Source organism: Miscanthus floridulus, chromosome 3 (genome assembly GCF_019320115.1).
Source record: "Miscanthus floridulus cultivar M001 chromosome 3, ASM1932011v1, whole genome shotgun sequence".
Taxonomy (NCBI): Eukaryota; Viridiplantae; Streptophyta; class Magnoliopsida; order Poales; family Poaceae; genus Miscanthus; species Miscanthus floridulus.
Window position 1 is genome coordinate 122,292,749 of NC_089582.1, and position 17,656 is coordinate 122,310,404.

At 50.5% G+C, this 17,656-nt stretch overlaps 2 protein-coding genes across 2 annotated transcripts; both read right to left on the reverse strand.

Annotated features, from left to right (window-relative positions):
- Positions 1-4,868: 4,868 nt before the first annotated feature.
- On the reverse strand, positions 4,869-6,676 carry LOC136546727 (probable E3 ubiquitin-protein ligase ARI7). Its single transcript, XM_066538695.1, has one exon. It carries the CDS (start codon positions 6,587-6,589, stop codon positions 4,934-4,936), a length of 1,656 nt encoding a protein of 551 aa, XP_066394792.1. The 5' UTR covers positions 6,590-6,676; the 3' UTR covers positions 4,869-4,933.
- Positions 6,677-6,875: 199 nt separating this feature from the next.
- Positions 6,876-8,822, reverse strand: LOC136546728 (uncharacterized). Its single transcript, XM_066538696.1, has 2 exons — positions 7,803-8,822; positions 6,876-7,649 (listed from the first exon to the last, which is right to left on the reverse strand). Exons 1-2 carry the CDS (start codon positions 8,403-8,405, stop codon positions 7,050-7,052), a joined length of 1,203 nt encoding a protein of 400 aa, XP_066394793.1. The 5' UTR covers positions 8,406-8,822; the 3' UTR covers positions 6,876-7,049.
- Between the last annotated feature and the right edge of the window lie 8,834 nt (positions 8,823-17,656).

The window sequence follows — 17,656 nt, forward strand, 5'->3', positions numbered from 1 at the left end:
GGAGCAGGGGCTACGAGCTGTGACTTTTGAAACATACCAAGCCAAGGCTCCGAGTGCGTCACTTCGGCGTCTGATGTCGGTCGATGCTTCCTTCCAATCGGTGACGCAAGCTGGGATGCAAGCGTCCGTTTGGACTTTGGTAGGGCTGGACGATTAATCGGTTAAACCAATTTGATTTCTTCAGTTTTTGCACTTTTTACAAGCCGATTGGTTTTTGATAGAACAAAAAACCAACCAATACAGTGTTGGCTTCTCGGTTCGGTTTTTCGGTTACACCGAACGTGCTTGCTACCGTTGCTAATGGGCCTGTTTGGTACAGCTTATAAGCTGCTTATGGCCAAAATAAGCTGAAATCAACAGCCAAACGCCACGCTTTTCAGCAGCTTATTATGGCCACGCTTATTCCTGGATCACACCAGCTTATTTTGACCGCTGCTTTTATTCTATTTGTGCAGCTTATCTAGGAAGCGCTTATCAGATAAGCTATACTAAACAGGGCAAATGTCCCCTCACTCGTCATGTAAAGTATCGTCGCCTAGTTGACACCGACTCTTGAGGCCGGATGTGCCATATTGCCACTACGCCGATGCTCCAGCAGTGAACATCATCGTCGTCGAGTCATCCCCAATGCCAATGCTTGAGGCTCGGCTAGATGTGCAAACACACCGCCTACTTGCCGATCTTGAGGTCGGGTGTGCCTGCTGCTGCACCGCCAGTGCTCCCTGTGCTTGAAAAGCGTCATCATAAGTCCCCCCCCCCCCCCCCCCCCCCCCCCCCCCAAAAAAAGAAAAAGGTTGAGGCTCAGTTGGATGCGCTATATGCACTGTCCGATCATCGACGTGGCCACCGACATACCATTGGGATAGGGTTAAGGTTTGAGGAAGGCACGTGGCAACTAGTGGAATGAAGTGAGGTTCTGGGGGGTGTAGATTTACGGAAATGAAGTGGCCTTGACGTGTACCAAGACGCCTAATTGAGCCGAGATGCCGAATTAGGCTGTGTGATGGCTGCCTTAGTGCCTTAGTCTTCCGAGCTATTGGTGTATCAGTCGTTCAGTTCGGTTCAGACCTAAAATAGAGCACCAGACTTGCAAAAAAGTGTCAACCCTCACTTTGGTCCGATTTAGGCCCCGTTTAGATGCAAGCCAAAAACCAAAAATTTTCAAGATTCCCCGTTACATCAAATCTTACGACACATGCATGGAGTACTAAATGTAGACGAAAAAAAACTAATTACATAGTTAGCCGAGAAATCGTGGGACGAATCTTTTAAGCCTAAATAGTCCATAATTGGATAATTTTTGCCAAATACAAACGAAAGTGCTACAGTAACCAAAAGCCAAAAAAAATCGAAACTAAACGGGGCCTTAGTGATTGATTTTTTTGGGAAAAGTGTTCACTCCTACTTTGGGGTGCATCCAGGTTCAACCCACTGGTAGAGAACCGAGCTTTACTCCCGGTGGGGAACCCCCTCTAGTCCCGGTTCCCCACCCGGGAGCAAGCATCCGGGACTAAAGGGGGGGTCCTTTAGTCCCGGGTCAGGAACCGGGACTAAAGGAGGACCTTTAGTCCCGGTGGGTAACACCAACCGGGACTAAAGGTGCCTCCTGACATGCCACGATGGCCGGCACCTTTAGTCCCGGTTGGTAATACGAACCGGGACTAAAGGTTTTTTTCTTTTTTCTTTTCTTTTCATTTTTTTGTTTTCTTTTCAAAATAGGTTTTCGAAGTCGTATTGTACGCTGCTAATTATACATTTATACGCACATATAGTATGTTTCGGTTCAAGCACAATGAACGTATTAAATCACACAATTCAAGCATAGAAATATATATATATATATATATATATATATATATATATATATATATATATATATATATATATATATATATATATGCATGCATCATATATATATTTACATGCATGCATGCATATGTGTATTTTACATTATATTATTTCATGTGCATATATTACAAAAGATTGCATTATAGTTGTTGTGACATAACAAGTTTCTTCTCATCCTCTAGCTTCTTCAATGGCAGTGTTGGGTCGAAGTAGAACTCGCCCTTGGAATCGATGACCTGCTCATTAAAAAATCCGGCTATAGACTCTTGAATTGCTTTGATTTGGTCTTGCCGTATGACCTTTTCCTCCAACCATCGAGTCTACAGGTTTGAATTAAAGGAAAATAAATTAATATATGTACATATATATATAAAGACATAGTAACACAATCAATAATAATAATTAAATGAATATATAGTGTATTTTTAACGTACTTTGAGTCTCTCTGTAGGAGTTCTTTGGGAGAGCACCTTGATAAACTTGCAAACATAGTAACCACAGTAGTTGTTCCCCTGTTCCTGCCTCAGACACCACTTTACGAGAAAAAGATTTGTCATCCAATCTGGTGATCCGGTGAAAGCTATATGTTTAATTAATAAAGATGATGCGATTCAGGGGACTTACTTTCAATGGAATTACATTCAGTGGCGCTTTGCATTTTTCCATGTGTTGCTTCTCAATAAAGGTTTTCCAAACACTGCCCAATAAAAAATTTGCCACGTCATCAGATATAGTTAATCATCATGTTTGTGTGTATATATAGTTGCTAGAGATCCCGAAATTACCTCTGGATAATATCTATCATATCTTGGTAGTCTTGTTGTGGTTTTCTCATCGAGTCATAGATTATCAAGTGACTTTTCACCAGATCGATGTCCATCAATATCCAGTGATTGCTGCATATGTTTATAGGATATAACGCATAACACTCATTAATTAACTAGAATCAACATATGAGCATTTCTCCACCGGACAGCACCGTACTTGGTCAAGGAAGAGCTCCGATTCTATGAGGAAGGGAACACGGTCTCCCACGACCGTTGTCGCTCTCCCTCGTAGAATCAAAGCTCCTCCTTGATGTCCGTTACCGCTCGACAGAGAACATGCTTGCCGAGCTGAACACGGTCCGCAAGTTCAACTAGTACGGATTTTCTATAATTTTCTAACTATTTTCTAAGTTTTTATTTATATATACTACGTTTAGGTACGGTGATTGATAGACTACTACGACGATATCGGGACATGTGAATAAATAACCATCCGTACTAGTTGACCTTGCTTACGTGATCAGCTCGGCGAGGATTTCTCCACCGGACGGCACCGTACTTGGTCAAGGAAGAGCTCCGATTCTACGAGGAAGGGAACACGGTCTTCCACGACCGTTATCGCTCTCCCTCGTAGAATCAAAGCTCCTCCTTGACGTCCGTTACCGCTCGGCAGAGAACATCCTCGCCGACCTGAACACGGTCCGCAAGTTCAACTAGTAAGGACTTGCTATAATTTTCTAACTATTTTCTAACTTTATATTTATATATACTTTAACCTTCTTTCATGTAAATATGCAAGCTTAAAGTGATTTTGAGCTCAAATTGCTTACAAATGAAAAAAAACCACAATAAAGAATATAGTGAATAAAATGGCATAAGAAAATGATAAAAAATGAGAGTATGAGATTGGTAACCTTTACAACTGAAGAATCGACGGAGGAATCGAAGAATGGATGGAGGAACAATGGAGGGAGGGAGGAAGCAAGAACACTACTGCAGTGAGCTTCAAAATGTGCTGAGCTCGGGCTCGGGGAGGAAGGAGGAGACGGCCGATTTATAAAGGGAGAACATTTAGTCCCGGTTGATAGATCCAACCAGGACTAAAGGTAACTTTCCAACCCCGGGCGCAGCCACGGCTCGGGAGTAGACCTTTACTCCCGGTTGGAGCCACCAACCGAGAGTAAAAGTATACCTTTAGTCCTGCTGGTGGTTATGCTAGCTATTTCACACACTAGGTTGTGTCCTTGATGCTTAGTTCCTAGATCTTTGTCGTTTAGAGTTTTGTAACGTGGTAAACTTATGTAGGTCGTCTTTATTGAAGAAAATTATTTTCTCTCTAATATATTTTTTATTTAAATATTCAAAGAACTTATTCTTCTTTCTCAAACAACTCTAGGATTTAAGTTGATTATTTGCATCGAATTAACCTCCAACATCCTCAATACCATACACAAGGGAACACAAACATTTGACTTTAGAAGGGAGAACATAATCAACTTACACTAAGGACCTCCGCTGGTGCAAATCCGCTTCCGCTTCGTCGGATTCCAAGGCAGCCGCCGTTCATTGGGATCATGGTCGTCACCTCAGCCAGAGTCCTCTGTCGCCGCCGCCGAGGATATCCTCTTCTGCCAAACTCCCTAGCCTCCACCGCCTCTAGGGCCGCCGCTACCGACGAGATCCGCCTCCACCTGATCCGTCTCCTCCTCGCCGAGATCATCACCGGCTCTCAGGCCACCGCTGCCCATAGGGTAGCCACCGCCTCCTTCGAGGAGGTATTTGGACTCCCAAGTTGCCGCCGCCCCTAGGACATAAGTGCCTCCCTCCGCTGGATCCGCCTTCTCCATGTTGAGGACTGGTCGTCGACGCTTAGGCCGCCACACCTGGACCTCTTCTATAGTTTGGATGTTATTACTTTTTTTTCCTCGGATACGCAAAAGATTTGCACATTATTGTCATTAAGAAGGAAAGTTTAACCATTTGATGTTATTACTTATAATATATATATATAGGTTTGGATGTTGCTATCTATACAATTGCTAAACAAACTTACAAGCATCAGCTAAACTATCATTATAAAGTTCGTTCGGTGGTCAGTTGGCTTTAGCTCCCGCTCCTCCATGCACGAAGCCGGAGCCGTAACCATGTAAAGTTGAAGCATGCAGCAGCCTCGTCACAATCACACTGATTCACACACAAAAATCACATATATAGGCTGTTGACTTGGGGAGACAAAAAAAAAATGATCGGCCAGAAGAAGCATATAAACAAATAAAAGGGACACGCAGCAATTGAGCCCCCACGTTTACATTCATCAGTCACAAGGTCACTTTTAACTCGGGCAGGCCGGACTCGAAGCCCTCCACGAGCTTTTTCAAGTGGTTTCGCGTCGCTGTGTTGAGGACAAATAGTTTCAACATGTACTCCTTAAACGCTGCGGCGAACTCAGCGGCAGAGGCGGCGTCGAACTCAGCGCCAGGGGCGGCGGCTGTCCCCTTCAGTTCGTTCCACTCCCCCTCGACGTACTTGTGCAGCGCCTCCAGCGAGTGCTCGGCCTCGCTCTGGATGTGCAGGCACAGCTCGATTTTCTTCCTGTCGAGCACCGGGTCCATGTAGTACACGAACGGGTACGTCCAGCTCAGCACCCGCCGGGACTCGACGATCAGCGCGAACGCCTCTTCAAGACAGCCCAGCTCCGCCTGCGACACGCCGTTGGCCTCGGCGAAACCTCTCAGCGCTCCGCCCTCCAGGCGGTCGAGGTCCTGCCGCGCCTTCTTCATCGACGAGCCGTGCGTCATCCAGCGCTCGTAGTAGAACATGTACCTGTCCAGCGACGCCTTGGCGTGCTCCCGCCGCTTCTCCTCCTTGGCGTTCTCCGGCCTGTGCGCCACGTAGCGGTTGCACTGGTAGCAGCTGCCGCCGTGCTCCGACCACGGGCCGAGGCAGATCCAGCAGAACTCGTGGAGGCAGGGGGCGTGGCACGTCATGTGGTTGCACCCCTGGTTCTTCTCGATCGCTCGCCGGCACTTGGGGCAGTGCTTCGTGTTGGCCAGCACCCAGTTGGCGTTCTCCCCGTCGGAGCTGTTCTTGGCCATCCACTCCCGCGCCGTCTCGCACGACGCCGGCCGGTGCGCCTCCTCGCCGCACCGGAAGCAGAAGACGTGCCTGCACTCGCAAGCCACCTCGTACAGCGCCGACCCGGGCTCGGCCCGGACCGCCAGCGTGCACCCCGGCCCGGGGCACCACCGGACGTACTTGCTCGTGCCTTCCTCCACGTACGACCGCACCACGAACGTCTCGTACCGCGCCTTGTCGTCGTCCTCGCCGGCGGCGAGGACCTCGCGCACCAGCTCCCGCGTCACGGGCGCGCCGCAGCTCGGGTCCGGGCACCGCAGCACCAGGCACCGCGCGCCGTCGCCCACCGCCGCGTGGATGTAGCCGCCCCAGCACTCGCGGCAGTAGTAGTGCGCGCAGCCCGCCGAGATCATCTCGCCGGGGGCGTGGACGTCGAAGCATATGGCGCAGGTGAGCGGCCGGTCGTTGACCGCCGTGGCGGCGTCGCCCTGGTCCGCCGTCAGGCCCACGGCCTCTCGGATGCGCCGTTCGTCGGAGAACCACTCGTTCTCCAGCCGCTCGGGGTCCCACCGGCAGTGCCGCAGGAAGACGGCGGCCAAGCCCCACGGGATCGACAGCAGGTCGGAAACACTCGCCGTGACCTCGTCTTGACGCTTGCGCACGTCGGCTTCGGTCTCGAAAACGTAGCCCTTATCGTTTCTCTCGGCGGCTTGCGGCATATCCTCGTCGTCGTCGCTGACCACGTCGCCTCCGACGTCGCCATCGCTTTGGCAGGACTCATCCTCATCCATGCCGTCGGAGCACTCATCACCCTCGTCGTCCACGCAGCTGAAGTAATCCTCGCCGTAGTCGTCGTCGTCATACGAATTATACGATTCCTCGCTGTCGCTGTATGTCATGGCGGCGGCGCGTGGTGACAATGGAGTAATCCCGGAAGATCTACGCTATTTTTGGCGAGAGTTAAGCCTTATATTAAGGCGCCGCGATTTAGGCTTTCTCGTTTCTCTTTCCTCATCGGACTCGTTTAGCGGATATGTAATTAACACCGGACTCTTGATCATAAGTCGGTTCCCGGCCTATATGTAATTTTTTTTGACAGAGGTAATCTCCACTTTTATAGAAAACACTGTAATTAATACTGAAGGAAATTAAAGACATCATCGTGTAATATGCAAATAATGGCTTTCAATTATAAAAAAAATGGCTATTACACGCCAAAGATCATTGTGTCAATAATGGCTATGAAAAAAAATGGCTATTACACGTGCAGGTACTGCACGCCCGCGAAAAAAAAATATGAAAAGAGAACTAGGTTTGCTTATATTCTTGTAATTCTAATAATTTCCATCCTTATTTGCATCACACGGAGGGTAAGACACGATCCGGATTTCGAACGCAAATGCACCGGCAGCCATCGCCTCCGCCGTCGCCGTCGTTGCATCGCCTCAGATACGCACTCCACAGCACGCATCTGCCATCACTGGGCCTACTCATTACGGAGCTGATCCCGGCAACATGCAGCCCCAGCACCCGCCGCCTCACCGTGGTGGCATCCTTCATTTCCAGAGACGCCTCGATGAGCCCGATCATGGGGTCGCCGATGGCGCCGTACCTTTCCTTCGGATCCCTCGCCTGCATCAGGACCACATGGACCATGCTGCAGTCCTTGCTGACGGCCTTGTCCCGCCTCCCGTCGCCGGCGGCGGCGGCTGTGACCGTGGCGGGTTCAGTAGCCGGTGAGGCCATCTGGATCTTGAGGCCTTCCAGGACCAAATATTCCAGCTTGCCCATCGCATCGAGGACGAGAGCTTCCACGAGGTCGTCCCCCGAGATCGGCCTCGCCGTCCGGCGCACGGGCTCGCCGGGGTTCTTCTGGCCGGTGATGTCCTTCAGCGGCATTAACTGGACCAGGAACTTCCACAGGTCCTCGGCCCTCATTGCTGCCATCTTGCCAAGAACCTGGTGAAGAAGACGGCGCAATTGTCAGATCAAACACCAAAGCAGAAGTCAGAGGACGGTGTCTCGGATCTCAAATGACATGGAGACGCATTCATCCATGGATTGGATCGTATGCTACGTTGTCATTAACTAACAACGTCAACCAAAACTCACCTCAGACGCGCTCGCCGCATCCGCGGGGACGGCGGGCCGCGACACCTGCACGGCCAGCCGCTCCCACGGGCGCCCAACCCGCCTGACCTCGCGCATGTAGCTCCCGTCCTCCAGCCTCACCACCTCCTGCGCGCTGCAGCAGGCGCCGTGGCCGACGCTGGCAGCACGCCTCGTGGCGGCGGCGGTCGTGCCCGTGCCCATGCCCGTGCTCGCGCTGCCGCCCTCCGCCGTGGCCTTGGCGCCGTTCCCGACTCGATCCGTGGCCTCGCCGCCTCCCTCCGCCGCGCGGCCCCTGACGACGACGCGCTCGGTGGCGCCTGGCGCCGGCCTCACCTCGTGGCCACTCAGCCTCTTGATCTCCTCCTCCAGGAGCTGCACCCTCTTCCAGCACCTCTCCGCCACCTCGAAGGCCGCGTCGCCGGCGCCACCGTCGTCGCTTCTCCGCGGCTGCGCCGCCTCCTGCTGCGGGCCGCGGCGGTGGCGGGAGAGGCAAGAGCAGGACATGAGGCCGGAGCAGCCCGTGGAGACCACGGGCGGCGCGGGCGCCGGCGGCTTCTCGCGGGACATGGGTCGCGCTGCCGATGCGCCGGTGGCGAGTGGCATCGGATCCTCGATGCGCTTGAACCCTTGCACCCACTCTGCTGCTGGCGGGCTTTGCCAATTCTTTTGTAGGTGCGGTGCGGGCGGGCGGCGGTTCAACGGCGGCTGGTGGAGTGGGATCCGTTGGGGTTAGCTGCGATTGCGATTCATGAGGCGGCAGTTCGAATTCGAACTTGAACTCGAGTGCCATCGAGCTTTGCGGCGGCGAGTGTACGTGCAGAGCTTGACGCGGTGACGCCGGCCGTAGTGTGCGGTGAGCCGGTGATTGGACTGCCGATACGAACTGCAAGCGACGCAATAACTTCGGACTTGAGTTGCAGTAGTGCTGCTGCTAGTTTGCATTGTACGTCTTTGTACGTACTACTAGTACTGTTGAGTACAAGTAAGATACCGACGTGTCCATCCCACAACTCCATAACTGAATTCATTCTTTTCGAAGAGCAACCAAGAATATGAGGCCAACTTTTCACAGCAATACCAAGGACCAGTGGAAATCTGAAAGGAAAAAAAAGTTGACTACTCCCGACAACAACAAAAAAAAAAAAAGAAGGCAAGACAGGAAAAATAAACGAACATGAACTTGAGGCATATAAATTGTTCTTTTTTCGCGGGTCCGTTTGGATGTTGGCATTGAAATTGGGTCAACGAATTGGGTTTCCAAATCAATACCACGCTAAAATGGTATTGGATTGTGATTCCAATTCCAGGTGATTGGATGTCTTTAAATTGGTCCCAGGAAATCGAAATCTCCACCAAACCTCCGTCTTCCTTCTGGCAGGCCAGTCCCTTCCTCTCCACCGCTGGCGACCCTACCACCTCCACACGCTCAGATCCACCGGAGCACACGCATGCGAGCTTCACCCGAGCATGCGTCGGAGCCTGCCCTTTCCACACGCGGCGAACTCGTGGAGTATCCCCCGCTGGCGAGCTTCGCCCCCTCCACGCCCCGCCAGTGCTCCGCCCTCCCCACGCGTCGGCGAGCTTCGCCCCTCCATGCCTCGGCTCCGCCCCCCTACACAGCACGACTGTGAGAGCGTCGTCGGTGCTCCGCCCTCCCCACACGCCGGCGAGGTCGCCCCTCTATGCCCCGGCTCCGCCCCCTACACACCTAGGTACCGATTCCAGCAAATACCGAGCTCATCCAGTCTGTATTGGAGGTGCGTTAAAACATAAAGAAAATACCGCCCCCTACACTCCCTCCATGGCAAATTATAAGTCATTCTAATTTTATTGGAGAGTTAAAACATCTCAAGTTTGACCAGAATTATAAAGAAAATCACAAAAAATTATGACATCAAATAGGTATACTATAAAAATATAATTAATTAATGAAGAAACTAATGATACTTATTTGATATCAAGTATTATTATTTTATTATATAAATTTAGTCAAACTTGAGATACTTTGACTCTCTAAGAAAGTTGGAAGGACTTATAATTTGGGATGGAGGGTGTCGGTGCAGAAAGTGACCAACACGTAAATATTTTTAGTTTTGTCGTACGTTATGATCGGATGTGGCCTAGCACTCAATGACACAGGGTTTATACTGGTTTAGGCAATGTGCCCTACGTCCAGTTTGAGTCGGTCGGTGACTTTATTCCTGAGTCCAGATGCTCGAAGTTTGCTGTCGGGTTACAAACGAGAGGGAGAAAGATGGGGGGTGCAAGAGGTCCGGTCGGACTCCGAACTGAAGGGCCGAGAGTGACGGGAGCTCCTACATGCGATAAGTATTAGAGCGTGCGCTCTGTATAGATTTAGAGTTTCTAAAGCTAGTAGAGGGTAAATCGATCGTTGGTTGTTCGAATCGTTCGAATCCTCTCTTAGAGAGTTGTCAATGGATCATCGTGTGTGTCAATGAACTGATCCATTTTGTTGAGAGAGAGTGCATCCCCTTTTATAGATAAAGGGGACGGCCTTACAAGTGAGAGAGAGAGTATGTATGCTACTAAGTCTTGTTGCCCACGTCGTCGGGTACAAGATGATGGTAGGCGTCCACAATACTGTTTGTGTCAGAGGCATGTGGGAGGTTTTACCGCATTCACCATGTATGGCAAATGACGGCGCCCATAACACTATCGATGCCCAAAGGCATGTGGGGGGGGGGGGGTTACCGTGTTTGCCTGGTATGGGAATTGATGGCGCCCATAACACTGTAGGGCAAAATATCGGCGCCTACAACACTGCTTGGGTTCTGACATGTGTCGACATAGAATTTCGTCCCGTGCCGAGGACACACGCAGCAAGCCGGAAGGGTCCGCTCAATGGAGCAGATCCGCCTAGCTTCAGCGCAGGGGTGGTCGATCCTACGCAATCCTCCCGAGACATGCTAGTCAATTTGACCCTGCAATTGATAAGGAGAGAAAATTCATCAATAATTAAGGGCGGAACTTGTCGACGTTACCAGACAGTCCCGAATGTACGACTGTGAGAGCCGATATGAAAGGAAATCGACTAAATAGCCGATTCCAATATATTCATGAGAATAAGTCAGTTAGAGCTCATGGGGTCGTGTGAAGAGAATCGGTTATCATTCAGGATAAACATCATTTAAACGAATATTAATCAATGACAATAAGATATCAATGATGATCGATCCATGTTGAGCCAATGATTACGAGTAACCGAACTTCTTTTTATATAAAGAAACAATTCAACATTACTTAATCATTTAATAAAGATAAATCTAATAAACATGTTAGATCTCATCTATCGCCATGACCAGTGGGGCATGAGACAGAATCATGTAGGCCATAGAAACAACAATAGACTCGATGACCCTAACTCATTACTAATATCAGTGGGGCATGAGGTAGAATCATGCAGGCAGAATCATGCACAGCCGAAATATGGTCGGTAGTCCACCGAGGGGGGTGCCCGTGGTGGTAGATAATCGGTAGGATGCGTGTAATCAGGAACCAGATGGTGACACAAGGCGCAGAGACAGCGATTTAGACAGGTTCGGGTCGTCTGATCGACGTAATACCATACGTCCTATGTCTTTGGTGTATTGTATTGAGATGTATACATATTAACCTATCCTCTAGGGAACCCTTGTCTCTCCTTATATACTCCGAAGAGACAAGGTTACAAGTAAAGTATCCAATTTGGTACTATTACAATATCTAGTACAACTTGTAATCTTGCTATGCACGCCTTGATCTTACGGGCCGGGCGGCCCATGTACCATCTTGTGGTACCCAGGGGTATATCCCCCACAGGTAGTCCCCGAGCGCCATGTATTCTGATGCGACACGCCATTTTAACCTTCTCCGAACAGTGAGGCTTGAGTTCTTGACATCTCCGACCACCGTTGTCGCCGGAGAAGTAGGTTGTCCGAAGAATATATGGTGCTCTTAAGAAAAAAGAAAAAGATTTTCGTCCTAGGAAGTGTGTCCACTTGTATTTCTAAAAAGAAATGTAAGTGTGTCTTGAAGCATAGCATCTTTGATCATCAGAGGCGTAGTGGTCGAAAAATAAGCACATTCACCGCAAGGTGAAGTGTGCCCACTTAGTTCCCGAGCCTGGTAGTAGGTGACGTAGGCACGTGGTGCCAGGGTCTAAAAAGAATTCCCAGTTAAGTTGAGAATCCAATCGTCGTACAGGCGATACGAGATGCACCGACAGGTGCATCGTACCGATGTAGTCCCCGAGCTTACTGGAAGGCGAGGTATGAGCCTTGTAGCAAGGTCCAAGAAAAAATATTCCAACTGTATGCGAGTTGCCAGTCGCATGTAGTCGAGATGCAAAGTCCCCAAGCCATGGTCGGAGAGTGGTCGAGGCAGTCCCCGATCACAGGTCGAGGAGCGAGCGACGAAGTCCCCGAGCCGTGGTCGAAGAGCGGTCGAGGTAGTCCCCGAGCATAGGTCGAGGAGCGAGCGACGAAGTCCCCGAGCCGTGGTCGGAGAGCAGTCGAGGTAGTCCCCGAGCACAGGTCGAGGAGCGAGTGACGAAGTCCCCGAGTCATGGTCGAAGAGTGATCGAGGCAGTCCCCGAGCGTAGGTCGAGAGGCGAGCGACGAAGTCCTCGAGCATAGCTCGAAATTCTTATCTTTGGATAGAAATCTGGTCGATGGCGATGTAGTTGTCCAGTCCTCGAGCTTTTCGACCTGTCGTCATGACTGTGGTCACGATTGTCGTAGCACCGTTCTTCGTGGCGATCATCATTGCGATGTGGTCTGGTGGTCGATGTGGTCGGAGCTCAGTGGAGCCGCTTGGGACGTGGTCGATGTGGTCGCGGTCGACGTGGTCGGAGCTCGGTGGAGCTGCTCGGGACGTGGTCGACGTGGTCCGTGGTCGATGTGAGCTCGGACGGCTTGCTCAATCGGTGATGGTGTTGGAGCAGTAGGAGCAGCCTTTGCCGCTGCTGGAGTACTCATCGTCGTTGTTGGCTTGTGTGTTGATCAAGCTTGGCTCTTGGAAATTGACGTAGAGCTACATGGCACGCGTATATGCATGCATACTTGGCCTTGCTTGCTTGCGTCGGCTTCATGGTGATGTTGTCGTACGTCCTTGCCTGCTTTGCCTCTTGTTGATCTGATGCCGTAGTCCACGGGTGCGAGAGGTTGCCGAGCATCGCTACGACTGAGCAAGAGGCGCAGCCGACTATGCAACGTATATGCATGAACATGAATACGTGTAGCCCCTGATTGCTTGCATGGCCATGACGTCTGCATGCATATATCCATATACGATGCATGCATATATCCATATATGCCTTGTCCCTGCTTGCTTCCTGTTTGCTTACATGGCCATGACGTTTGCATGCATATATCCATATATGATGCATGCATATATCCATATATGCCTTGTCCCTGCTTGCTTCCTATTTGCTTGCATGGCCATGACGTTCACATGCATATACCCATATACGATGCATGTATATATCCCGAGCATGGAGTGGTCTGGCGATATATCCCGAGCACAGAGTGGTCTGGCGAGAAGTCCCAGTGCACGGAGTGGTCTGGTGAGTCCCCGAGCGCGGAGTGGTCTGGTGAGAAGTCCTAGAGCACGAAGTGGTCTGGCGAGAAGTCCCAGAGCATGGAGTGGTCTAGCGAGTCCCCGAGCGCGGAGTGGTCTAGTGAGAAGTCCCAGAGCACGAGCATGGTCTGGCCAGAGTCCTCGAGCACCATAGTGGTCTTGGCGAACCCCAAAGCATGAGCTTGCTGACCGAACTGTGTTCCTGAAAAATAAACACGGAGAGCGGTAGTACATGATGATTTATGAAATATATTGACCTCTCTGTAGGAGGTGAAGTAAACACTTGGTGTTCAGTTGGCGATGAATTATACTTGGTGTAATATTCGAAAAATAACATTAGCTGTTTTAGCCCTTTTGTTATGTAGTGGCGTAGCGCGATGTATTAACCTGTCCTAAAGAATGCGCCAGCCCTGGGCTAACCAACATCTCATAGCGTGAGGTACGGAACGCTGCCATGCGTAGAGTGCCAGTGTTACCAGGGAGCGACTGCCGACTACCCATAGCGCAGAGGGCGGACTCTCATGCACGCGTGGGGTGGAGCCGGAGACAGTGCCGGCTCTGGGATTCTCAAGCAGGAAGGAAAACGTATCAGCGAACCGTTGTAAAAACTTATACATGTTTTGGATTGTATGTATGGTGAAAATTCGACGTGGAGCGCACCCTAAGGGTGGTCGGCGGAGGTGTACGATGATCGAAGAAATTTTCAATTAAAAATAATACTTAGCTTTATTGACGACCGGTGGGAGTAGTCGGCGTGTTGCGATGTTCGAGAGATGGCTTGACGCGGCTCGCTTATGGCTCAGCGCAGCTCGCTCAACGGCTCGACACGGCTCAATGCGGCTCGTCGTGACTTGCTAGACAGCTCGGACGGCTTGTTTGACAGATCGACACGGCTCGGCGATGGCTCAACATGAGTTGATCGACGTCTAGCTTCCGAGTGCTCTAGAGCTCATGTACTTGGCCTTGACGTTCCGACCTGTGTCTGTACACCCTCTCCTTCAAGCTCCAGTGGCAGGCGTGTGCCTTGAGTCGATGATCCCATCATGCACGCATCTTGCTTCGGTCATTGCGAGATGCCGCGCGAGATGGTGCATGAGGAAAAATAAAAAGATTTGTGTGTTATTGAATAGAAATCAAGTAATAAATATTTAATTGAGAATTCACTTAGCTTTTTTTTGGGCGTGTGAACAAATTGTCTTGGCCTTCTGCCCAATGAGATGGCTTGCATGTATACTTGTGTAGATGTATACGCGTATATGCGTAACTCTTGGCTAGCTTGTGTTGTCTTCATGCTGCTGTGGATTGAGCCGACGCCTGGTCAGAACTTTGGCCTCATGACGGACGCACATGAGGGCCGTCATGGACGATATGATGGAAAAAACCGCCGTCACGGATTAACGCCGAGTTGCCACAATTTTGACGAAACTCCACATGTCGTCGCCTTGATCTTGCTGGATTGCATGTCCGTCGTGCATGAATACGATGGATATACTAGTTGACGTCACCTCTTGCATTTATCCCCGGTACAATGATCGTTGAACGCCTGCCGTGAGAAGCTGGGTTGCCGCGGATGGCGTTGTTGAGTAAAATTATCTTTGGATAGACATCTGGTTGGTCACGATGAAGTTGTCCGGTCCTCGAGCTTTTCGGCCTGTCGCCATGACTATGGTCACGATTGTCGTAGCATCGTTCTTCGTGGCGATCATCATTGCGACATCATCTGGTGGTCGATGTGGTCGGAGCTCGGTGGAGCTGCTCGGGACGTGGTCGTGGTCGATGTGGTCGGAGCTCGGCGGAGCTGCTTAGGACGTGATCGACGTGGTCGCGCTTGACGTGGTCGTGGTCGGAGCTCGACGGGGCCGCTCGAGACGTGGTCGACGTGGTCTATAGACTTCTGGGCCCAGGGTCAAATTAGTAGTCCGAGCAATCGGAGGTTCATCATAGATGCATCCATCTAGTGATCCACGGAAGCCTCTGTCTCCATGATATCCATAATTAGCTTGCTTGTTGTTGCCATCCGTGTGCCCGACGGAAGCTTTGCATGGCGGTGTAGATGATGTTATGCTTAAATCTTCGGCGTTGATGCATGCAGACCCGATCTGGCAGGAAGGTTCACACGGGAAGCACGATGAGTCCCGCTGTAGGTCATAGTCGCCGTTGCCGAAGGACGTTGTCGCAAACAACATTGATCTTGAGATCCTATCTGGTTCGCCGTGGATCAGCACACACAATCCCTAAAGGGGGCCCCTACCTGGCGTGCCACTGTCGATGAAATATGGTTGGCAGTCCACCGAGGGGGGTGCCCGTGGTGATAGATAATCGGTAGGATGCGTGTAATCAGGAACTAGATGGTGACACAAGGCGTAGAGACAGCAATTTAGACAGGTTCAGGCCGTCTGATCGACGTAATACCCTACATCCTGTGTCTTTGGTGAATTGTATTGAGATGTATACATATTAACCTGTCCTCTAGGGGACCCTTGTCTCTCCTTATATACTCCGAAGAGACAAGGTTACAAGTAAAGTATCCAATTTGGTACTATTACAATATCTAGTACAACTTGTAATCTTGCTATGCACGCCTTGATCTTACGGGCCGGGCCACCTCGGATGGTGCAGCCCATGTACCATCTTGTGGTACCCAGGGGTATATCCCCCATAATGTGGCTAACATATCTTTCAACTTATCTCTACTTCAATGATCTCCTAATGTGAACAGTTCGTGAAAGCATTTGATATCGGCTAAACAGCCGATTCAGGCATAGCGCACAGTTAAGGTCATGCCCCCTCAGGAACGGGTCTACCAACCAACGATCCCCACTCCACGGTGCTAATAGTGGGGTGAGAGGCAGAATCCCACAGGCCATGATGATAGGCCATAGAATGGCTCTCGCTAACTGATAGATCTACTCAAGATCGAACATGCCTTAACCGCACGCTATGCATGATTAAGATTGATGCAAAATAGCCGATAAAAACATAACTCATCGTTTAAGATGTAGATTAGATCAGTTTTAGATTAGTAAACGATGAGTTAAATAAGATATGAGGCTAATCCAGATCAATCTTAATCGGGCAGAGTGATATTGCCGTAATTAGATAAACAATGAAAGCAATAAGCAATATCGGTAACTTAATGAATCTACCAAAGACTGCCACTCTAAGATAGAGCCGATAACTTGACCTTGATCTAAGTCAAGCAGTGGGGTGTGAGGCAGAATCACGCAAGCCATACTTGAATTAGGCAAGAGTCAATAACTAGCTTATACCAGAGCCATAGTGGGGGTCGATCGGATCGATGCAGTCATATGAATAGAGGTATAAACCATGATGGTACTTACAACAAGCAGTGGAGGTCGATCGGATCGATGCAACCGTACTTGCCGAAGAACTCACCGAGATCTACTCTACTCCTACTCCTAAGGGGTGGCCGGAGCCAAAAAAAGTAATTGACTTATGTTTGATTGATTGATTCATTTTTTTTACAATAGCCAGGGTTTGGTATTTATACCCAGAGCCTAAACATGAGTCCTACCCGAGCATGATTTACAACCTTTGGCATAAAATGAAAACATTCCTAATTTAAGATAACTTGGACTCTAATTGTCGGGGACCTAATACCGGGGTACCCGAGAAGGTGGAACCGATGACCACCGAACGTAAAAAACTTCTGGACGCATAAGGGCGCCATGTCATCCTTTGTTCGAATGACAGAAGTTCGGTTCCGCCTCGCCCGACACCCTTGGGACGGGCTCGGTCTCGCCCGAGGACCGAGGGATAAGCTCCGTCTCGCCCGACGCCTTGAGGACGGGATCGGTCTCGCCCGAGGGCTGAGGGATGAGTTCCGTCTCGCCCGATCCCGGAGGGGTGGGGTCAGCCTCACCCGACGCCTTTATGGGATAACCCTGCCTCGCCCCAAAGGTTCAAGGCTAATCTCCGTCTCGCCCGACGCCTATAGGGCGGGCTCGGTCTCGCCCGAGGGCTAAGGGATAGATTCTGCCTCGCCCGATCCCGGAGGGATAGGGTTAGTCTCGCCCAAGAGATAGGGACTAGCCTCCGTCTCATCCGACGGCCCAGAACGAACCTCGCCCTGATCGATATCTGTCCCTCATAACGATGGGTACAGGACAAGACAAGACGTTCGGGTCAACCATGGCTCCAACGACCATACCCTGCACCCTGACAAGAAAAGAACTGCCAGGGAACAACAGGACTGACGCTTTAGACCCTTCCGGGCGCCGCAGAGCCCAAAAGGCATTACAGGCGCGTGCACCTCA